Raw genomic sequence first — 25,535 nt, forward strand, 5'->3', positions numbered from 1 at the left:
TAGTGATATTAATATCTTTACCTTTTATTTAATTAGTGTTTTGGAGTATGTTTTTTGGGGGGATATATTTTTGAAGTATACATTTATTTTATTCCTGTAAAGTTAACTATTGTGTATCTTGAAAGCAGCATATTATAGGGTCATATGTGTCTGTGTTTCTGCCAGTCTTTTTCTTTTTTTAATTTGAAGCATTCAGACCACTGGTAATTTTTTATTTTTTATAATAGCTTTATAATTATATATACCAGTTGGGCTTATCCCAACAAACTCATACATGCATGGAATTCAATTTCAGTTCATGATTTCTCCTTTTTCCCTCCCCCTTTGTCCTCCTTCTTCCCTTTCTTCTGTGTTCTCTTTCCTGTATTCTACTAGGCTTTCTTTTATGTTTATTTATTTATATTTGATTTGTTCTTTTTACTTATGCATAAAGGTGAAATTCCCTGTGGTATATTTATATATGCACATAACATGATTTAAAATATATATATATATATATATATACACACACACACACACACACACACACACACACATACATACAGCAATATATATACATATTGCTGTACAAAAAACATCTCTGGAACCTTTCATTGTTTATATTCATTGAACAATTCTCCTTTGCTCCATTTACCCAGCCCCTGGCATCTGCCTTTCTACTTCCTATTTCTAAGAATTCAACTTAAAATCTAACTATTTTAGATGCCACGTATAACTGAAATCATGCAATATTTGTATTTTTTGTAACTATGTTTGTTTTTATTTTACTTAATATCTTCAAGATTTACCCATGCATGTGGCAAGATTTCCTTCTGTTTTAAGGCTGTATAAAATTTTTCATTGTATGTATACCACATTTTCTTTATCTATTAATCTGGTTCTGGACTTTCAATTTGTTTTCTCCTGTTGGCTATTGTAAATAATATTGCAGTGAATGTGAGTATGAAAATATCTCTTCAAGATCCTGTTTTTCTATTTTTTTATATACATCTAGAAGTGGGATTACAGGATCATACGATAATTGTGTTTTTAATCTTTTGAGGAACTTTCATACTGTTTTTCTTTGGGGCTCCATCACTTTACATTGCTATCAGTAGTGCTCAGGGTTTCAATTTCTCCATATCCTGGTCAACACTTGTTATTTATTTATTTACTTTTGATAGTGATGAGTCTAATGGGTTGTTCTTTGCTGTTGTTGAGTTGTACTTGCTCTTTATACGGTCTAGATATAACTCCTTATCATATATATTGCTTGCAAATATTTCCTTCAATTCTACAGGTTACCTTTTCAGTCTATTAATCATTTCCTTTGCTGCACAGAAGGTTTTAAGTTGTCATACTCCCATTTGTCTATTTTTGCTTTGTTGCCTGTGTTTTGATATTTTATCCAAGAAATTATTACCAAATTGAATGTCAAAAATATCTCTCTGTATAACATATAACTATTTCTCACAAACTAGAGGTCACAGGTTAAAGGTGACCTTCCAGAGATTTTAAGTGAATAAATTAATTCAACATGTCCATATTTCTGTAATTATGATATCAGAGGTATGAGTTAATGAGTATTTCTCTCATAATTCTATAATTTTAAGAATTTCTATTCTACATCAGAACAAAAGAATATAACAGGAGAATATACATGACTCTGAAAGAATGGGAAAAGATTGGAGAAAAGGTTTGAGAACAAAATTCTTTTTGATCTGCACTCCACCTTTGTAGGGAGTGAAGCAGCAAACGCCAGTCATTCTCGTCTCTAAATCAAACCTGCATCTGCTCCAGTGTGGAGATGACATACCCATAATGCCTTCCTTTGACATTCACTACCCAAGGAACCACTTCCCAAAGGTTTAAGAGAGAGAAATCTTCAGCTGTTTGACCTTACTACATTGTTTTGTTCTCTATCCATCTTTGTCCTGACTCCACTAATTCTGGATGTATATATATGAATGGTGGAAACAGAGTCAGGATCTGCTCACCAGCAATGTGGGAGGGGTCCTCTTTTCATCATTTGGTACGTGAATATGTGGACAAACTCATAATATCATGTAGTGCCCCAAGCTGGGCAGAAAGCACCTTGAAAAACAAGAGACTTAGGAATGTCTCTCCAAGGGTGTAAGTGATTTGTTAGTTATCTAAAACAAATATCTAAAGGACTTAGTATAGAACTGGTTAATCAAATGACAAATTCAAAAGACAAATAATACATACCCTTATTTCGTTATCTTGTTTTCCAGTGTATTTTATTTTTTAAGAAAGAATGCCTTTGTGGATTTTTAACTATGTAGAAGAAGCCATTTCAAACTACATTTGGAAGCTAAGTAAATACAACAATCCCCTGAGCTGAGATGTAGAGGAGGACATTTTACTTCATGAATCAAAGTCAAATGAAAGAGTCTGTAGTGACTCATGGGTGTAACCACATACTTCTGTATAAGTACTGATTTAATAAACCACAATCCTCGAGACATCTTCCTCATCATTAGTCACAGAAAGAATAGGTAAATATTTAGTACAAAGTACAAACTACTCGAGTTCAGTCTCTCAGAAGCTGCTCCACACTTTGTAGATACATCTCTAATTTTACTTTTGCTTATTTTAGGAGCAGTCTTGTTATGAGTTACTTGAGTTATGATTCTCTAAAGGTTCCTCTAAGACATATATTGTCTAAAAAATAGGTTCTGTTTCTCAGAAGCCAAAACATGATTACAAAGGAAATGTTCTTTAGATGAGAAGATCATACTCTTCAAATTTTCTATGGGGTGATTATATTGTTAAAAAGAATTGGTAGTTTATAATTATTGTCTGAAATTAGACTCCCTCTAGCAAACTTTTAGATATTGGACTTCCATAGTTCCCACTATTTTTTTTTAAACCTTAAAGATCTCCTAGGAAGATACTTAGAGACTGAGTCATCCGCCATTGCCTCTTATGAAGGATTTGTATGAATCCAAAATATATCTATTAGTTATGATGAATGGTATCTGGTATGGCTATCATGCCTGATTTCTAGCTTCTCTAACCAGGATATTTAGGCTAGTATGTAGATTGCTATCTCATGGATGTGATAATGTGGGAAGTATGCGATGAGAGGATGTGTGTGGACTGGAGTTAAATACCAGAAATTATGGGAAGTCAAGGTTCTGCTACTCTCCTTATCCTTCATGAGAACTAATTTTTTTGCCCACAAACTCTCCATCTTTCTCATCCAATTCCAGTTGCCCATAATATCTTATTTCTTGTACTATAAACATGCATTTGATTTATCATGATTCTGTCAGATTCTCTATACTAAAATTTCAGAGCTTTACTTCCTATGGCTAACTTGTTTTTCTTTTTCTTTTTTCTTTTTTTTGGTACCAGGGATTGAACTCAGGGGACTTGACCACTGAGCCACATCCCCAGCCCTATTTTGTATTTTATTTAGAGACAGGGTCTCACGGAGTTGCTTAGCACCTCACAGCTGCCAAGGCTAGCTTTGAACTTGTGATCCCTGCCTCAGCCTACTGAGCCGCTGGGATGGCTAACTTGTTTTGTTTGAGGTTTCTAGTTCAGATTATTCAGAAAGAAAATCTGATTGGTAATGCTCAATACTTTTTCTTTTTGTTTTGAAACAAATCTTTATCAAGGTACTATTTAAATACTAAATAATATCTAAATTAACTCATTGTAAGTATACAACTGATAATTTTTAGTGAATTTATAGGGTTGTATAACATCACCATACTCCAGTTTCTGAATATTTCCATCAAAATTAATAACTCCCTTGAAACTTTTTGCTTTTCTATATTATGACCCACCCTCAGCTGCAGACAATCACTAAATCACTAGTTTTTGTTCTTATATAAATGTCCTTTCACCAATAATTTGGTTTAAAATAGCAACAGACATAATCAGACATTTTTTCACAAAAAAGACAAATGAACCAAGATATAGGAAAAGAATGTTTCATCTCACTAATCATTAAGAAAAGGCAAATCATTAACATATTCATTGTGGAAAATCATGTAAAGATTCATCAAAAAATTAAAACTAGAATTATCATATGATCCAGCAATCCCACTTCTAGATATATATCCAAAGCAAATGAAAAAAATTTACATATATATATATATAAAATTTATTTAGGTATTTGATTGCTCACCAAAATGTTGTGTACTTTAACAATAGCAATGCAAGATTTGTTTATTAAATTTATTCCTGAATATTTTGTAATTTTTTATGTTATTGTACATGGAATTATTCCTTAATTTTATTCGGATTGCCATTGCTAACATACAAGAATATAATTGTAAAATATTTTGAATCCTGTGATAGTCTTTATTTTTCTAATAGTTTTTTAATGAGAATTCTTTGAATGTTTAAGATAGATAATTTTACAGTCTGTGAATAAAACTGTCTTATTTCTTATTTCACTGTGGAGCTATCAACTCTATTTAGTCATCCTTTATCCATCTATGTATATCTAGAACCTCTGGTTATAATGTTGAATAGACATGATAAAAACAAACATCAGGCTCTGTACCAGATCTTAAGAAGAAAACATTAAGTCTTTTACTCTGGGATCATGTTTGCTGTGGGCTTTGGTAGGTGCCTTTTGGAGATGAGGCATCTCCATAAAGCTCATGTATGAGACAATACAGAAATATTCAGAGGTGAAACGATTAGATTATGAGAGTTGTAAACTAATCAGTGGATTAATAATTTAAGAAGACTACTGTACTGGTTGGTAACTACAAGCCAGTGGGGTTTGACTAGAGGAAGTAGGTCACTGTAGGAATCCCTGTGGGGTTTACATTTTTGCACCTGGCTCACTCACTCACTGCCCCCCAACTCGCTTTCCTGGCTGCCATGAGTGAAGCAGCATTCCTTTGCCACATCCTTCCTCCATGATGCTCTAAATCATCTTAGGTACAGAGAAATGGGGTTAGCTGACCATGGACTGAATCTCTGAAACTGTGGGCCCAAATAAACTTTTCCTCCTCTAAGTAGTTCTTATTGGGTATTTTGGTTATGGCAATGAAAAGCTGACTAGCACACTCTTTGTTTAGGAAGTTACATTTTATTTCTCATTCACTGAGAATTGTTTTATTATGAGTGTCGGTAGATTTCGTCAAGTGCTCTTTTTGCATGTATTAGTTCTGCTAATATGGTGTATTAGATGATTTGGTTTTCACATGTATAATCAATCTTGTATTTATGGGATAAGTCCCTGTTTTTCATGTTTCACATTCTTTTTTACATATTTCTGGGTGGTTTTACTGTCACTTTATTGAGGATAACTATATTTGTGTTCACAAAGAGTATTGGTTTGTACTCTACTTTCCTTTTCATTCTTTTCTGGCTTTCATAGAGGGTAATACTAGCCTCAGAGAATTACATGTGCAGTGTTCCCTCCTTCTCTATTTTCTGAAGAGTTTAGAAAGAATTGTTGTCAGTTTTTGAATTCACAAATCAATTCTTCCTGGAATTGTAGTTGACTTAGGGATTTGTTCGTGGGAATATTTTTCCCATGAAAATTTACTATTTTAATTTTTTTGGTTGTTGTTTTAAGTCTTTTCATACTTCTGTGTCTCCTTGAGTCAATTGTAGCAATTCGTTTCTTTCTAAGAATGTTCTTATTTTATCCAAGTTATCCAATTTGGGGGCTGAGCTCTTCTTTTTGTATTAGGTGATATCATGAGTTACTACCCAAACTTATATTCATCTTCCCTAGTGCCTACCCATTTGTGGCTAGAGCAGGATAGAGTGTCACTGTAAAGATCAAGGTTGTCAAATGATCACATTATTTGATAGAGACTAGAAGAGAATATATTTGGGGCATGGTTCCTCTGCAACTGTGGGATAGAAGACATTCTGAGGATAGTCTAATCTAATACAGCAGTTTTAATATTAGCACAAATCTTTATACTTACTTTTATGTTGGGAACTTTGTGTTGTTGAAGTAACATTTGAAAGTGGAAGGTTTGACACTGTTCCTTTTTTAGTGATGAATTCACTGCTTGTGACATTCTGGATTGGGGTTCCTAATTGTGCAGAAAAAGAAGAAAATAAAAATCCATCTAGAATACAACAAGTCATTAGCTAGTCTTATTAATAGTCACATTAAAATCCAGCTACACCTTGAAGATTAACTACTGAAAGACTTCTGACCAACACTTAGAAATACAGCATTTTAATGTTCACTTCTAGATGATCTAGGTAATTATTTTTAAGAAAGTGGAGTGATATTAGTCTTTTCTATATGTTTGCTATAGGCCATTTTATCTGGTCATCAACATAATCTTGTAAATTAAGTAAAATGATAATGATGCAATTACTTATGAGACATAGAAGTAATTTTACCATAGTCACATAACTTGTAATAGGAAAGAGCCATGACCTGAGTCAAAGCCTATATAAAATAAAAGTTCATAACTATGCTGGGAAGGAGAAGGTAAGGAAATAGTAGTAGTTAAAAGTGGTATTATGGTTGTAGGAGATGATTTTCAGGTAGGTAGAATATCCTGAGGTGGAGGGATAGGAGGAAGCAGATAGAATATACTTTTAATTATACTAACTTACTTTTCTGAAGAAAAAAGAATAGTTAACAAAAAAAGATAAAATTGAGACTTCCAAAAAGGAATAAATTAAAGCAATATTTGTATAAATATCATAAAAAATGATTTAAGCTCTTCACTCCTCAAAATCTAGTATAGGGAACAAGGAGACAGTAAAGAAAACATAAACATGCCAATTAGTAAATATCTAACTAGATACAATGTTAGGACATGAGAAAAAAAAAAAAAAGCAGTTTAGTATGATCCTATCATAGAGTAGGATGGAGCATGAATTGGTAGTTTCTTCCAGAAGTGCCAGCTTCTAATCTAGGGTAAAAAGCATCTACAAAATCATGCAAAATATTGGTGCCATTGAGAGAATCATTCTGGAGAAATAAAAATTTTCAAGACTTCATAAATATTAGATAAATATGTATTTAGGTAAAAACACTTTAGGAGTCGATATGCAAATAAAACTGAAATAAATTCAAACAAAAAACTACAGTGTTAGCATATGAGAAAAACCTCAGAGATATCTTGAAGTATAAAATTGAGAAATAAATACTTGATCAAGTAGCAGCAGGTTTAGATGTAGCAGCAGAGCTGAAATTGATGTTTACAATAGCACAGACGAGGGAAAGGTCACCCAAGGTGCAGAAACTCAGCACTTGAGAATGTGGGCACACATATGGGTAAAGATTTTGCTTCCTACTGGAACTCCTACATATGCTTGGGAACCATTAAATAGGAGTTCCTCTTCAGAATTTTTTAGATAAGAATTCTTCAATTTAGCTAAAATATAAATATTTGAAAGCTATCCTGTACTATAAAGAATTACATAGTAAGAGGACAGTGCAATTCGCACCACCTCCACCTCTCCTCATGCAGTATTTGGGCTTGCACCAGACTGGTCAGAGGACAAGTGTTTTGGGCTCCTCACCACAACTGGGTCTGGTGCCAGAAATCAGCACTAATGTCTGATGAAGCATTCATTGCACAATAGCTGCTACCATTCCCATTATAGGAGTTGCCAAACAGTGAGTTCCACACACCCACTGCTGTTAGCACCACATCTGCCTGAACTTCCCACTCTGGAAGGACCCTCAGGTAGGTGTGACTTTGTGACTCAACCATGGTATGTACTGTGCCCAAAGTCATTGATCACAGCCAAAGAAACTGTAGGGAGACTATACTGTGGTGCCCACCTAAGAACAAAGCATACATCTCACTATAAAACAACTCACCAAGATATACCATAAGGAAACCACTTATTAAGATAGTCACCTCATGAAAGTGGTATAGCTAAGTGATCCATCAAATACATAAATATCAATGTAGGAGCACAAGAGATATGGAAAAAACAAGGTAACATTCCTCAAAAGGTACACATTAACTCTAGCAACAGATTTCAAAAATATAGATAAAATGATGGATAAATGTTTTAAAAGAATGATTATAAAAATCAATGGGAACCAAGAGAATATAGATAAAAATTGAAGTTAGGGATTCCTGGGCCTAGTCACATATGCAGGAAGGAGAAAGATAATGGGCGGGGGGAGGCAGGAGAACAAAGGAATGAACCCCAGGACATATAAAAAGGGCAGAACACCTCACTTCTTCGGATACCACGATACCATCTATGGCCTCCTTCTCCCTCATGGGAGAAGTCTGTTACCCCTTTTTAAATAAACCCTGCTTCATATGCAAAAAAAAAAAAAACAGAAGGATATAACAACAAGAATAAAAAATTATAGATCAATATCCCTGATGAAACTAGGTGCAAAAATTCTGAATAAAATACTTGTAAATTAAATTCAACAGCACATCAAAAGGATAATTCAGGGGCTGGGGTTGTGGCTCAGTGGTAGTGCATTCGTCTGACATGTGTGAGGCACTGGGTTTGATCCTCAGTACCACATATAAACAAACGAACAAACAAATAAACAAATAAATAAAAGGTATTGTGTCCATCTACAACTGAAAATGAATGAATGAATGAATAAATAAATAAATAAAAATTCACCAGGATCCAGTTGGTTTCATCCTAAAAATGCAAGGATAGTTTGATATATGCAAATCAATAAATGTAATACATTACATCAAAGCATGAAAAATAGTCATATGACCATCTCAATCGATGAGGAAAAGGCATTGAATATAATTCACCATCCCTTTGTGACAAAAGCCATGAACAAATTAGATATAGAAGGATCATAGCTCAACAAAATACTGACTATATCTGATTAACTCACAGGCAATATCATATCAAATGGGGAAAAATTGAAATAATTTCCTCTAAGAAGAAGAACAAGACAAGAGTATCCATTTTCACAGCTTTTACTTTTACTTGATATAGTACCAGAAGTTTTAACCAGAGGAATTAGGCAAGAAAAATAAATAAAAAGCATAAAAAATATAAAGTGAGAAAGTCAAATTGTCCCTGTTTGCAGATTCTACATATAGAAAACTTAAAGTTTCTATGAAGAAGGCAATGATCTGAATAGACATTCCCCAAAAGAAGAAATAAAAATGATCAACAAATATATGAAAAAAATGCTCAAGGTCATTAGCCATTGAGGAAATGCAAAACTACTATCAGACACCATCTCACCCAGTTAGAATGGCTTATATATAAATGATATATGACTATATATATATATATATATATATATATATATAATATCACATATCTCATACATATGAGATATGTATATATATGTATGATTCATATATATATATATATATATATATATATATATATATATATATCTCCATCCCCAAATGGATGTGTGTGTGTATGTGTGTGTGTATACACACACATACACACACACATATCCACCCCCAAACCCAACAAAAAATGCTGTCAAGAATGTGAAGACTGGGCTGGGGATATTGCTCAGTTGGTAGAGTGGTTGCCTTGCATGTACAAGGCCCTGGGTTCAATCCCCAGCACCACAAGAAAAAAAAAAGAACATAGGTACTAAAAGAACTCTTATAGAAAGAACTCTTATTCACTGATGATAGGAATGCTAATTGGTACAGCCATTATGGAAGTATGGAAGTTCTTTAAAAAACTAAAATATAGGTCTATTATCTGATCCAGCTATCCCACTTCTAGGTACATATTCATAAGAAATGAAATAAACATACCATAGATACCTGTATGCCCCATTTTAATTGTAACACTATACATAGTAGCTAAGGTTTGAAATCAGCTTATGTGCCTATCAGATGAAGGGAAAAGTACCTTCTCTTCATGTCTATATCTTTTATACTTATCATTTATTTATGGCTTAAAATTTTTTAAATTCATTTCTCTAACTTTTTAAAATATACAGTACCTCATTGTTAGTTAGCACCACTCTATTGTACAAAAGCATACCAGAACTTATGAATTCTATCCAATTATAACTTAAAACTCTTTGATCAATTCCCCCAACTCATTCTTCCCTACTTTCCCCAACTTTTGATTAATACCATTCTAATCTCAACTTCTATGAGATCAACTTTTTTATATTCCACATATGAGTATAATCATATGGTACTTGTCTTTCTGTGCCTGACTTATTTCACTTAACATAATTATCTCCAGTTCCATCTATGTTGTCATAAATGACAGGATTTCATTATTTTTATTGGTTAAATACTATTCCGTTGTGCACACATAAACCCTTTTAATTATTCATTCACAATGGATGAACGCTTTGGTGGTTTACGTTACTTGGCTATTGTGAACAGTGATTCAGTAGGAGAATTACATTTCCTTTGGATAAATATACAGTAGCAAGACTGCTGAATCATAAGGCAGTTCTATTTTTAAGTTTCCATAGTGTTTTCCATAGTTGCTATGCTATTTTACATTTCCCCTGAATATATAAGAGTTCCTTTTTGCCCCTAAATCCTTGCCAGCTTTTATTTCTTTATTTTTTCTGACAATAGCCATTCTTACTGAGGTAAAGTAATCATTGTGGTTTCAACTTGTATTATAATCTATAAGATAATTTTAACATCAAGGCAACATTGGCCTTATTTTTAAAAACTTATGGTTTTGAAACTCATGTCCCTTTATAAAGCATAATGAATTTTTAGCTATATTTGAGCTGGAATATGGAAAATTCAATAGAAGAGATTCTTGAAAGAGTCATATTAAGTGCAAGAAGAAACCTTGATTTCAACCATACCCTTAAAGAAAACCAATTCTTGGGGCTCTGCTGCAGATGAGTGTGAGGGAGAAGGGCTGGTATATAATTATCTTGTAATTACTAATGTGTGATTAAATTTGCATATTTTTAGAAACTATAAGACATGGTGACATGGATTATATTAGGAATTTAATGTGTGGTCATAATAGATTGACTTAAATGTCCTATGAACTTCAACTACACAGAAAGGAAGATTAGTAGATTTATTACTTTGGAACTGTATGATTTTAATTACAGTACTTTATTGAATGCCACAACAAGAAAAATTTTGATGCTTATTAGATAAGGGATAAGAGACTTTTTGACAAAGTTAGAATTTACTAAAACATGCTAAAGAATAGGGAGTAAGTTAATTTTTGACAAAGCTAGTATTTATTAAAATATATGCTACAGAATATAGTATTGTGGTGTAAAATTTGCTTTTATGTTTTTTTAAAGTACTTAGAAAGAAAGTTAATCAAGAATGTGATTAACTTTGTGCTTTGATTATGTACAAAAATTGATGGAAGAAAGTGAACAAGACACATAAAATGGAAAGATACCCCATGCTAATGAATCAGAATAATTAACATTGTTAAAATGTTCATACTATCCAATTGGAATCAGTGCAATCCTACTAAAATCCCAAAGGTATTCATCAAAGAATTAGAAAAAAATCCTAAAATTTGTGTGGAAGCACAAAATACACTAAATAACATGAGTAATTCTAAGAAAGAAAAACAAAGCTGGAAGAATCACACTTCTTGATTTTAAATTATATTTCAAAACTATAGTAGCCAAAGCAGCAGGGTATTGGCATAAAAATGCAAACATAGACCAGTGGAACAGAATAGAGACCCCAAATATATGCAAACACACAATTTAAATTAACTAATTTTTTGGATGTTAACTAATTTTTGACAAGTACACTAAGTGGTCACAGTGGGAAAATAGTCTCTTCAATAATTGATGTTGAGAAAACCAGATTTCCACATGCCAAATAATTAAAGCAAACCCACTATACACAAAAATAATCTCAAAATTGATAAAAGAATAAAACTCCTACAAAAGAGCTTTGGGGAAAGTTCCATGTTGGCTGTGGCAATAATAATTTGGATATCACACCAAAAGCTTAGGCTGTAAAAGCAAAAATAAACCCATGAAACTACATCAAACTAACATGTTCTTGAAGAGTAATGGAAACAATCAACAAAACTAGATGGCAACCTGCTATTTGGAAAAAAAAATTCAATTGGATATCTGATAATATCCAATGCTTATATAAGCTCATGCAACTACACAGCAGAAAAACATCTTGATTAGAAAATGGCTAATGGACATAAATGAATATTCTTTAAAAGAAGACTTATGGATAGCCGGTAGACATATGAAAAGGTGCTCATCATCATTAATCATCAGGGAAATGCTCTGTAAAAACCACTAGTAGATGTCAGCTCACATGCCTTAGGATGGTTATTATCAAAAAGTCAAGAGATGTTGGTGTGACGATGTGGAGAAAAGAGAACACTTGTATACTATTGGGCATGTAGACTGTGCAGCCTTTATGGGAAACTGTCTGGAGGTTTCTAATAAATTAAAAATAAGACTGGGGTTGTAACTCAGTGATACAATGCTTGTCCAGCAGCTGCCAAATCTTGGGTTCAGTCTTCATTACTGCAAAATAACATACCCAAGAGAAATGAAATAATCAATTTGTACATCTATATACTCTTGCATTCAATGAAGCATTATTCACAATAACCAATACATAAGCAATCCAAGTTTCCATCTATGGAAGAATAGACAAAGAAACTGGTATATATACACAATGAAAAATCCACTTAAGTGCTTAAAAAGGACATGGTTGAACTTGAAGGGCATTGAGCTAAATGAAATAAGCCAGACAAATACCATATAATCTCACTTACATGTAAAATCTTTAAAAACAAGTCAAATACATAGAGAATAAAACAATAGTTACAAGGGTTACAGGAGGAATAGGGAGATGTAGATTACAGCATACAAAATTGCAGATATATAGAGATCCAATGTACACCATGAGAACTACAGTTAATAAAGTTGCATTGAATTAGGGATTTATGTTAAATGAGTAGTTTTTACCCATTTTTTCCTGTGATAAAATGGATATGTTAATTTGCTTCACTATAGATGGTAATCATTTTATTCTACATTTCATACAATACCATGTTGGTTGTGTTAGATATACACAATATATTTTTAAAAGTTGTTTGCCTAGTCAAATTGATTTAGGGATTTATAAATTTAAAAATTTAATGGATTTTGTTATTTAGGACAGCTAATTGTTTAAGATATATGATATTGGCAAGTACTAAGTAGTATTTTTTAAAACAATTGCCCAAGTATCTTTATTTTCTTTTTAAAATTTGGTTCCTTTTGGTTTTGTATGACAGCAGAGTCTATTTAGACATCATTATACAAGCATAGAATATATCTTGTTCTAATGCAGACCCAATACCTCAATACCTCTATTTTCAAAGAAAGTTTATAGAGAGTGCTCCATATAAATTCTGTACTCATGAAAAGGTGGAATAAACATAATCAATGTCTTGTTTCATTTCAGTAATTTCTGGTGTAATATTAAAGAGCCCCTCATAGTAAGACTGCAAGGAGCCTAAATGCCCATACCAGTGGCCCCAAGAAGATGCTTCTAAGCATTGGCAAAGACTTGAGGATTTTGCTCAGATTCTTATGATCTTTCTCCTTGGGTTGAAATATTCCAGATTGTAAATAAATTTCAATGTTAAGTCCAAAGGGGGTGTGGGATGATGCAAAGCAATGCAAAGCAATGCCCTAACCATCTAAAAAGAACTTAAATGTCAATTCTTCCAGTATGTTGCTTCTAGGGAAGAGGAACCATGCTATAATGGAGTCCCAAGGATTCTGAAAAGAAAAAAAAGAATAGTAGTAGAAGAATGTAAGGTGGGTAGGATTTGAACCTTTAATTGGAGAGAAAAAAAAGGAGAAAGAGCTTTATTTCTATGTAAGTTTTGTATTTCCTTTTTATTTTTATATTACTTACATGTTGGATAAGGGAGTCATTAAGGACCCCTGAACTGCAGGTGTAGCAATGGTTTTCACTCTTGGAAGACCCAAGAGATGCTAGTACCTCATGGAGCAGATCTCTAAGAACCTTCTATTGTTTAGGGCTAGGCTGATTGTGCAATTAGATTTAAAACAGATTTATCCATTTTCTAACTCTGTTTAGCAGTGTAGGTTCTTACAGAACTTTGGGACAGATCTCAGGCCAGGAATAAAGTTATACCTGCATAGAGTGGCCCCCCGTTTATAAACCCCAGAAATCAAATGAGTTGGAATAGTTTGGCAGCCTCAGAGGGATTTAGAATGTGAGATATTTTCAAAAATCCCTCTGCTCTTCCTTAGAGACTTCATCCCCACATAGATGTTGACTTATCTCTTCCTTAAAGTCTATTTTAATAGTGTTTCTTAGAGTCAGATCAAATATTAAAGGTTTTTTTCCCCCTTACTTCTCAGGTACCTTGATCCTATTTACCCACAAGTTCTTAAATAGGGATAACCAGTAGTGCTTCTGGGGACCTGTAAAACTTCTGCAATGTTTCTTTTGAAAAGTGTAGTTTCTCATTGGTTACCAGTGAGTTTACACTCAGGTCAGGTGGTGGTTGAAAAAGAGTGCTTTGTTTTCTAGTTGTATAATGCACATTCATTTCTTATTTTACACTGAGTAGAATTTAAATATATTTTATTTTGATAATTTTAATTGTATTTTTGAAGCCCTGTTTATCCTAGGTTAAGTGGGGAAGTTTTAAGAGCTACCTTTGGTAGAAAAAGAGAAAAATGGTTAGAAGTCCACCTTGCCACTTCAAATACTCCCACTTCTACACTTCATTGCCCAAAGCAGTTCAACTTTTGTTTGAAATATTGGCATTTAAAATAAGATTTTATGTAGAACTGTTTATGCTGATTAAAAAACTTGGACAGTAGTAACCTGATTTAATAGTGAGTATTCTAAAATGGTAACCTTGCCCATCCATACACAAAGTAAGATGAAGAAAATCACAAACTCTTTCAAAACTTGGTAGAGGAGGGAATACCTTCCTATTCATTCTAGGAGGCTGGTATTACCCTGCTATCAAAACCAAAGAATCACAAGAAAATTACAAAGAAAAGAAAATTCATATCTGTTGTGAATATAGAACACAAAAAATCTTTAAGAAAATGATACCAATCTAGCATCATGTGAAAAGAATTATATACTATGATCACTATGAGGAATGCAAGGTTGGTTCAACATACAAAAAGCAATGTTATATGCCATGTTAACAAAATATAGAATCAAAATCACCTTATAATTTCAATACACTGAAACCTCAATATACCTAGAAAAGGCATTTAAAAAAACTAATACATTTTCATGATAAAACACTAAATAAACTAGTAATTGGACATAACTTCCTCATCCTGATAAAGGATATCTATGAAAAACCCTTAACCACCACCATATTTATTGGTGTAATGCTGACAACTTTCTTTCTCTTAAAATTAGGAAAAAGACAAAGATACCTGCTTTAAGTATTTCTATTCAATATCAAATTGTAGGTTCCAGTCAGCACAAGTAGGCAATTAAATAAAATAAAAAGTACCTCTACTGGAAAGAAATAAAACTACATAATATTACCAGATGACATCATATTGTATCATATAGAAAATCCTAAGGAATACACATGTGCACAAGCACATCCCCTGACACAAACTGGAAACAAATAAGTTCAACAAAGTATCAAAACACATTAATTTATAAGAATTACCTATTTGTATAGAGTAGTTAAGGAAAATCCAAAATTAAAATTAAGCAAAATAATTTACACAAGCAAAACATTGACTAAAATATAAGGAATAAGTTGAACAAAAGAAGTTCAAATCTTTTATGCCAAGAACTATAAATATCATTGAAAGAAATACTTAGAGAAATGAAAAGCCATTCCATGCTCATAGATTTGAAGACAGCACACTCTTGTCAGTATACTAGAATCCATTGAAATTTATACTTTGAAAAGGTGACAGTTATGTGAATTATACATATTTATGTGTGTGTGTATATATATAATATATATATATTATATATATATATATGAATATATATAAATAAATGGTGGAAAAATTAATCATTACTCACCTTCATTTTTAACTGGTGTTGATGAAGCAACAGTTGCTGGCACCAGAGATGTATTTAATAATTCATTGTTGATTGCTCCTAGTTTGATAAGGTAGATGACATTATTATTAATCACAATCTCATTTCACCTGTCAAGCCATAAGTAAAAGTAAATCAAATTTGGAGGTAAACTGGAATAGGGTAAGCCTTTGTCTACCTTTAATTTTTCCATTTTCCATCTCCTTTTGTCCAAAGAGGATTGTTAAGTATTGAATGCTTGAGAGGTCTGATTTTACGTACACACACACACACACACACACACACCCCTTGCATGACAGATCTAAACAGCAAATTTCCCTGACAGGTTTTTTCTTTGGTATCACTAAATATATGAAAATATATTGCAAGAACTATAAAATCTAGTAATTTAAAATCATTTTATTTTTCTCTGTGGGGAAAAAATGACCTGGCCAACAGAATCTGGGAATATTATTTGTTTTTCAGAATTACATTCCATTTTGTTAACTTAGTTATGTTAATGAAAATTCCAAATGAGCATAGGTATAAAGTAACTTGCAAGCTCCTATAATTAATTTGTTCATGATGTTCTTTGAATACCTGTTCTGTGCTAGGCCCCCTCCTAGACTCTTGGGGGTATGGTATTCAACTCTTAGTATCTTTTTTTATACCTTTATTTTATTTATTTATTTTCACATGGTGCTGAGGATCAAACCCAGTGCCTCACATGAGCTCTACGGAGCCACAACCCCAGCCCTCTTGCTATCTTTTAAATCTAAATAATATCAAAATAATTCCTAGCATTTAGTAATGTTATTTCAAATAAAGGGGTACACTGAGGACATGAGTGTCGGCAAACATGCAGACTTGCCTTAAGTAGTTAACTCCTCAGTGTGATACACACTGTAGTAACAGTCTCTTCTTCCTTCATGCCCTTTTGTAGTTAGAGCAATGGTTCCGTATTCACCATAACAGCTACAATCCTGGTTCTTATATTTATCAATGCCATATTTGAAGGAAGAATATAAGTACTGCACAGTTAATCTAATGCTTTGAAATCCTAGTCCAGCAGGGAATTTCAAAGGTAAATTGACTAGAGGATACCAAGGAAGATACAAATTGTGGAGGATTGCTGTGAACAAACTTTGAGGGAGGTCGGGGAGGCTTGGTCCACTGTTCACTCCTCTGTTCTTGTGGTTATTAGGGAGTACAGATTATTTGAGAAATGGAAATCACAGGCAGATTTGTGAATTATATTGGAAAGTGGAGAGCACCTAAGTATTTAGGACCTTCTAAAAATCTTAGAATCTTATGTGGTTATAGTTTAAGAAAAGAAACCAACAAAGGAAACCTTATTCCTAAAAGCTATGTTTGAGATTTTGCATGGCCCATTCATGTGATGCCAGCATCTTCAAAATAAGGTGTAACTATGTAAATAAAGTGTCCCCATTAGCCACAGCTGGCCTTTGTTTTCATTTCATCCCTACTCTTGGGTTTTCTGGTACCAACAGCAGGAAGAATCAAATTTTAAAAATTACCTTTCTATTGTCTTTTACTAATACAGTAGGACACACATAATGATAATAATGAATATAAATAAACTGTGTCAACAGGGATCCTGTGATTATGTTGCTGATCATTATATATAATCAGTGTAACAATATTTATAATATAAACACAAGTTACTTTTCCAGCTTTATTGAGGTACAATTAAGAAATAAAAATCATACATATTTAAAATGTATGATGTGATGTTTTATATGTATACATGCTCTGTAAAATTATTACCACAATAAAGCTAACTAACATATATATCACTTCATATACTTAGCTTTTTTTTGTATGTGTTTGGTGAGAACAGTGAAACTATCTTAGTTATTGCTAATTTATGAATATAAGTAAACATTTTACATATATGTTATAGTGAAATTCTCCCTATGTGCTACATCTGTTAAAATTCTGATGTATAATACAGATTATTATTGTAAGTAAAATGTTACAGTAACTTAATTGTTATGGTTTAGATCAGGTATCCCCCAAAAGCTCATTGTGTAAGACAACGCAAGAGATTCAGAGACAAAATGATTGGGTTGTAAGAGGTTTAACCTAATCAGTGAATTATTTCTTGGTAAGGATTAATTTTGCAGTAACCATAGACGGCTAGGGTGTGACTGAAGGATATAGGTCCCTGGGGTTGTGCCTTAGGGTTTATATTTTTGTCCTGGCTGAGCAGAGCTCTCTTTCAACTTCCTGTTACCATGCTCCTAGCTGCTTTCCTCTGCCAAACACTTCCTCCATGATGTTCTGCCTTACTTCAGGCCCCAGGAATGGAGTTGGCCATCTATGGACTGAGACCTCTGAACCCATGAGCCCTTAAATCAACTTTTCCTCCTCTAAAATTGTTCCTGTCAGGTCTTTTGGTCACAGCCACAAAAAAGCTTCCTAAAACACTAAAGATAAGTGATTTCTTTTAACTTTATGTTCAAAGTAATGATTAAGTACTTTCAGGAAGTTAATCAGAGAAATAGACTGAAGTTAATATAAATATTGAGCAAGTACTATAACCATATATTTTTAAGGACATTATGTTATTTTAAGTCAATAGTGTTTAGATTAAGTCATTAGAATCTCATAAATCTACTTGTAAACTTGTTTTGTAAACTAACATTTATAGGATTTCCCAAAATAACCTTTGAGAGCTGGGTTAAATTCAGCTCAGGTCACAAGTACTTCAATAAAATATCGAATTTGTAAACATTTATATTTTGTAAAGATAAACTTACAGTAAAATGTCAACTTTACCACTTTAAAATTCTGCGAAGAGGAGAAAGCAGAGAATCATGTATAAAAATATCTCAAGTAGTTCATTTTCAAATAAAACCGTAACAATAGAAAGAATGGATAAAAGGAGAAAGAATATGGGGGGAAAATGAGGTCCCCAAACCCATTGTAATCCCAACTATTTTTAAAAAATGCTTTTTAAAAACAAACCCATTGTAATCCCAACTATTCATACAAGAAGAATGCTTTTTAAGTCTGTTCCTTAGTGTTTGATGTATTTCTTTTCTACACAGAGGAAATGCCACTTAAACATCACCACACCCAACACTTTATGTAAAATAGATGGCCCCAAATTACTTCTCTAGTGACCTTAAATTTGAGTGCCCATTTAGAATCAGAAATTTTTAGCATCAGTGCTGAGAAATTTTTATTCCTGCAATATCATTCAACTTGTTAAAAATATTTGAATACTAAATGTTTTTAAATCAATCTAACAGTCACAGTTTAGGCACAAAATTTCAAACCTGTTTTTGTACACTAGGAGTTCACTTTACGGTGGTGATATGCAGTGTCTGCCAAATTCTGTTTTTTAACTCTGGCCATTTGATCTTTGCATAAAATATGCATTGTACTCCATACACATCTAGGAAGAAGTCAGGTCCCAGCTCTTTAATTGGATTGTCTCTGAAAGCAAAACCTGCTCCAGGCAGAGCTCTATCAATCAGTCACGTCACTGTGACTGTGTGGCTACAAGAAAAATTCTCCTCTAAGTTTCACTTTTTTTTTTTTAACTTTTCTGATGGTAGATTTTTTTTGTCATTGGCCAGAGAAAGAATATTTATGTGCTGTAGATAAACATAAGTACTATTAGTACTTTTAATTTTAAACAAAGAAAATCTGATTGAGAAGCTTAAAAAATGAAAATAAAACAGCTTTGGCATGTATATATATATATATATATATATATATATATATATATTTATATTTATATACATAAATATATATATGGCATATATATCATATATAAATATATATAATATATACTTATATATATATTTTTTTCTTCCTTTTTTTTTTTTGGAAATAATTTGTTGTAGCTAAGAGGACCATGTTGGCCATGAGGAAGGAGAATAAGGAAATGCTTTACCATAGGTACACAACTTTGGGGTATTATTATGTGTTTTTAAAATGGTTATTTTGAAAGATAGGAAAATGTATAAAACTCCTTGAAATTTAAACCCTTTATCAACCTGAAATTGGAAGCCAAATATACTGACACACTGCTTAGAACATGAAAATTTAAGGAAAATTCTTAATTACTGTGTATTAATTGCACAACGTTTAAGAGCATGGGCTACATCCACTATATATAGTTCAACTCACCTATACCCTTAATTCACAGTCAGTGATCAAGCAGTCCAGACCCAAACTGTTCCTTTCTGGCTTCCTTCTCCAGTGTTGGTCCCCTGTCCTCTTCTAAGCACCACGTTTCCCCTCTCCCCGTGCTGTCTGATGGCTCCACTCAGCCCAACCACCAGGCCAGACTTTGTTTCTCATACTGGGTGCAACCAGTTGTGGACCCCAGCTGCCCTCTCTTGCTTCCTTTCCCTGCCTCCTCACTCTCTCAGCTGGTCTCACTAGTGATCCCAGGATGGAGCTACTTTCCTCCCTTCAGCTCTTTTTCACTGGTGCAAAAAAAATTCATGTTACCAGATTATAACCATTAAAACTTCTCTAAATGGGTATTAGGTGATCTAAAGTATAATTGTTAATTTGGGGGATTGATAATGGCGTTTTCACTTGGGATCAAATTGTTCATATTTTTTTTTTGAGATTCATATTTAGTGTGTTAAAGGAACTATGGCAAGAAGTCTGGATTCCCTTCCAAATACTTTAGTAGTCAAATTAAAGAGTGGAAAGAATAAATAAAGAAGGAAGAAAGGAGAAAGAAAAATAAAACTGAAGCAAATGTGGTAAAACCTACAAAGATATTAATTTGAGATGTTTAGTATATTTAAACATTTTTAAATAAAAATTAATAAAAGTAAAATTTTTCTGGTCTATTAAGATTTTGCAACTGAATGTGAATAATTTAAAGTTCATCTTAAGAACCTTTGAAGATTACAAACTGAAGTGTAATTTCTGTCAACTGGGTAGTAAAAATCATAGAATGTATCAAAAAAATAAAGGAATTATGAGTGAGTGAATATATGTGTGTGTGTGTGTGTGTGTGTTGTACAGATAAGTTCAAGTGCTCTTATCAATTGCTTCATAGAAGAGTGTTTCAGCATCCAGTACAGAAACCACCAATGGGAAAGTTGTGAGAAGAATGTTCTCACCCGTGCCCTGACATGAAAAGATATGAGATAACACTTCCAAGTCAGCAAGTCAAGATGCATTCCTGCTACTTTGCTGAATTCATTTATTAGTTCTAGAAGTTTTCTGGTGTAATTTTTTGGATCCTCTAAGAATAGAATCATGTTGTCGGCAATTAGTGATAGTTTTGAGTTCTGGTATCACAAATTACCATTCTGCCTGAACTGCTTCATTGAACTACCATCTCTGCCCTTGCATGGTCTTTTTAACATAATATTCAAGGTTTGTGTTATTATTTGGATGTTAATATTCACTACTGAGCCTCACAGTCAGGGCTAGGAATCCACCAATTAGAAAGCACAAGTTCCAAGTATAAAAATTGCGGAACTTCAGATTTTGGAATCTGCATGCAACAACAGTATTCACCTTCTTTGAACTATTACTTATGGGGGATATTATTAGTGGCAAAATAATATATTTTTACCAAATTAGGGCCAATTTTATGCCATGGACTCAGCTGGCAACTCACAGAAGAAAACAAGCAAACAGTTATATTTTGTAAAAGTGCTAGAGTGCCTGTGCTTGAAAACCAGGAACACAGGACTAGAAAATTTTTATAATTTGGCGTGAACATACTTTATATACAGAGATATGAAAAATTGTGCTGTATATGTGTAATAAGGATTGTAATGCATTCCACTGTTGTTGTGTATTTAAAAAATAAATTAAAAAATGCAGTGTGCAGGAGTTGGCTAGGGACCTGCAGGGCATGGCTTTGTAATTGTGTCATTTGGAGTTTCCCTTGATTGGAAATAGATGTTGTATGATTTTCTGGTAACAAAATCCCCATGCCACCCCTATTGTGCAATATTTTCTCCTGCCTTGTAGAAAAGTTCTAGGAGGTTTGGTTTTCATCTTAGAATCAAACATTGCAGAAATAGTGGACTTTGATCATGACATCCTTTACATCTGAGAATCACCACCCTATTCAGCTCAGTGAACTAGCCTTCATTGGTCTGCATAGATTTGAGTTTAGCCTTAGAATAAAAAAAATAAGGGGTAATAAAGAGGTGAGGAAAACAGAGACAGGAATTTCATTTATTCAGGGCATTTGATATTTTTAGTCTTTCTGTGACCTTACTATTCTCACAGGAGTTTTTGCCTCTAAGCAATCAACTAACAATTCTACTTTTTTTCCCCTTCATTTATTACTGAACCTGAATATACCTCATTTTTTTTTTTTTTTTTTTTTTTTNNNNTTTTTTTTTTTTTTTTTTTTTTTTTTTTTTTTTTTTTTTTTTGTTCATGGCAGGGTGGACAATACAGTATTCATTTGGTTTGACAACGCCTTGGGTTATTTATTGAATGCGTCTAATTGCTTTACAAATTTTTATGGATGATATTGTAATCTCCTTTAATCTAGCCAAAAATTTGGGATAGCTGTTGTCACTAAGTACAGTAAAAATGATTATGACATTGCTACTGAGACCTACAAATTAAATCTATTATCAGCACGGTATAACCCACAAAATTGATCTGTTATTGATATAGTTCCATCTTATTGGCTATGCTGCATAAGTGGAGAACTGAAATATTAGAAAAATATTTTTATGGGTTAGATATTTTTTTTTCTTTTCTAAAAGCAAAATTTTGTTTGTAACATTCACAAAAGGACCATTCTCACACAGGAATGATCTAAAAGAATGTCAGCAGAGAAGTCCACTATGATCTTAGGATTCATTAAGAAAGCCAAAATAACACAATAACTTCAAAATAGTGAAACAGCATAGATATTTGTAACAATCAGATATTAGATCCTAAATTATTTTTTTGGTTAAATTATAAATATTCTAATATTAACTAAATTCCACTAAGAGTTAATCTTACCTTTAGAAGTTGTTTTATGGAATAATATATCAGTAGTTGTTGATAACGTTGAGTTTGTTGTTACTACAGTGGTGATTGGTAGAGAAATTGTTGTTGATGATGTATTAGTAGATGCACCTGAAACAATTAGAGAAAAGTAAATTATGCTAAAGTAGTTGCATTAACATTTACATTTATTTTGCCAGTCAACAGACTAGTATATTTAAATTAAGTACAGTAAACAATGTCTACTCTGATAATCCAGTTAGTAGGACATGGATTTGGAACTAATGTTTTGGTTGTGAAGAGCTTAGTATTTGCTCTTCAACTGTACCTGATTTACATCAATGGTGTGACTTTTTAGGATTATAGGCAGGGTCAGTACGTGGTTCTGATCTTACATAATATCTGAGAATAATGAAGAATAGAAGTGCAAATTTGAAATTTAACACTATCTTTAAGCTAACTAAACTAATCTTGCCAGATAAAATAATACAATGGGCACTCTCTGGGCAGGGGATGTTTTACTAAATGTTTTGATATTGACATTTTACTACTTAATAACTTTAATGTACTATTGATATATTCTCTTGACATATAATCTCTCTTCTCCTCTCTTTCTCCATATATATGTGTACATATATATGCACACACACATGCATACACATATATATAATCTATAACACATATTTATGTACATATGTATATAGAAATGTTTATTTATACAGAGTATAAATGTAAAAGTATATATAAGGAGGGAGATAAGTTCCAAAGAAAGACAATCAACTTATTAATCTAAAGAAATTTAATAATTATAACATCTAAATTTGAGGGATGGAGCCTCCATAAATGTGCGTTTTCAAATTGTTTATTTCTCTAAATTTCAAACGTGTGCGGCCAGAGGCATGGAAAGAAGGCAATAAATTGTAATCCATGTTATGTATTTCTTTTTAATAGCAATTCTTAAACTATATAAAGAAACTGATTTTCTGTAACAGCTGGAGTTGGCAATATCACAACTTCATAATTATTGTCTCAAATTGAAATATGTAGAATGAAACTCTCAGTGTTCTGTCAAAAGACTTGCTTCATATAAAATTGTTGTAGTTATCATTTATATTGATTGTTTAATCCTGGACATTATTGGTCTTATCTCTGGACAGTCACTACTATGTTACAGATTAAAATGCACAGATGTCTTAAGATTTGAAAAAAATCTATGGAAGGCATTGATTTCCATGTAATATCCTGGTCTGTATACATATGTGTGTTATAAAAGTATAGAATAGCATGGAATGTTAGTTGAATAATAAATGTTTATGTTCCTAGTCCCATCAAACTACTTCAGTTCATAACAGTGAATATATGTCATTAGTATCAGTTCTCAAATTTAAATTAGAGTTAAAACTTTCCTCTTTGAATCTGAGAAAAATCAATATGTGGAATGTCAATGAAAGGTAGTGTCTCAGATGTCATGAGATAAGGTGTGTTTTCTGTTTCATTTCATAGCCTGAAGGTACTTGGAAGTGTTAGCTCTTAGCACTGACTTTGTTTATAGACACAGTAAACAGAAATTGCTAGATATATTTGGCGCGTGGAGATGTGTTCAGCATGTACAGAGATGATAGAGCTGCATTTTCACAGGTTTTATGAAGATGAAGTTAAAAGCTCATTTTTCGTCTAATGGAAGGAAGTACACTTCACACCCTGGATCGTGCCCTCCGTACCACCTGGTGTTCGGCAGGGAGCTGCCACACAGCCCATACACCCTTATCTGTTCTTTACTAGCCATTTTGTTCTAGCTCTTTCCTTTAGTCCTAAATTCCATGTTGTAACACTGCTTTCTAATAATTTACTAAAGTTGATAAAATTATTCTAAGAAGCGTACCACTTAGACTGGAAAATTTATATAATGGCTTGAATGATACCATCTTTTGACTTCCAAAGAGTAACAATCTTTTTTAAATTGTTTTATCTGTTATTTTTAGTTATACATGACAGTAGAATGTATTTTGGCAGATTATACATAGAGAATATAATATTTTTTGGTTGCTTCTTTTTTAAAATATTTATTTATTTTTTTAGTCATACAAGACAGTAGAATGTATTTTGACATATAATACATACATGGAATGTACATACATCAATCATATTGTCTATTCTATTCTGCTGCCCTTCCTATCCTCCCTACTCCTCCCCTCCTCTCCCATCCTTTCTCTCTATCCAATCTAATGTGACACAATTTGTTTTTTAGGGATTGGCTAACTTCACTTAGCATAATCTGCTCTAATGCCATCCATTTGCCTGCAAAAATCCATGATTTTATTATTTTTTAGTGCTGAGTAATATTCCATTGTGTATATATGCCACATTTTTTAATCCATTCATCTATTGAAGGGCATCTAGGTTGGTTCTACCTAGATGCCCTTCAATAGATGGGCCAAGGATTTGAACAGAAACTTCTCGGAAGAGGATATACAATCAATCAACAAATACATGAAAAAATGTTCACCATCTCTAGCAATCAGAGAAATGCAAATTAAAACTACTCTAAGATACCATCTCACTCCAATAAGAATGGCAGCCATTATGAAGTCAAACAACAAGTGCTGGCGAGGATTCAGGGAAAAAGGCCCACTCATACATTGCTGGTGGGACTGCAAA

General features: G+C 32.8%; 1 protein-coding gene across 1 annotated transcript in view; it reads right to left on the reverse strand.

Moving 5' to 3' along the window:
- Window positions 1-25,535, reverse strand: part of Emcn (endomucin) — a 106,170-nt gene that overhangs the window by 47,692 nt on the left and 32,943 nt on the right. Inside the window, exons 2-4 of the mRNA XM_015484598.2 lie at window positions 22,893-23,009; window positions 15,912-15,989; window positions 5,913-6,023 (exon numbers count right to left, since the gene is read on the reverse strand). Of these exons, the coding sequence (XP_015340084.1) occupies window positions 5,913-6,023; window positions 15,912-15,989; window positions 22,893-23,009 (306 nt within the window). The remainder of the gene's footprint in view (window positions 1-5,912; window positions 6,024-15,911; window positions 15,990-22,892; window positions 23,010-25,535) is intronic.

Source organism: Marmota marmota, unplaced genomic scaffold, assembly GCF_001458135.2.
Source record: "Marmota marmota marmota unplaced genomic scaffold, marMar, whole genome shotgun sequence".
Taxonomy (NCBI): Eukaryota; Metazoa; Chordata; class Mammalia; order Rodentia; family Sciuridae; genus Marmota; species Marmota marmota.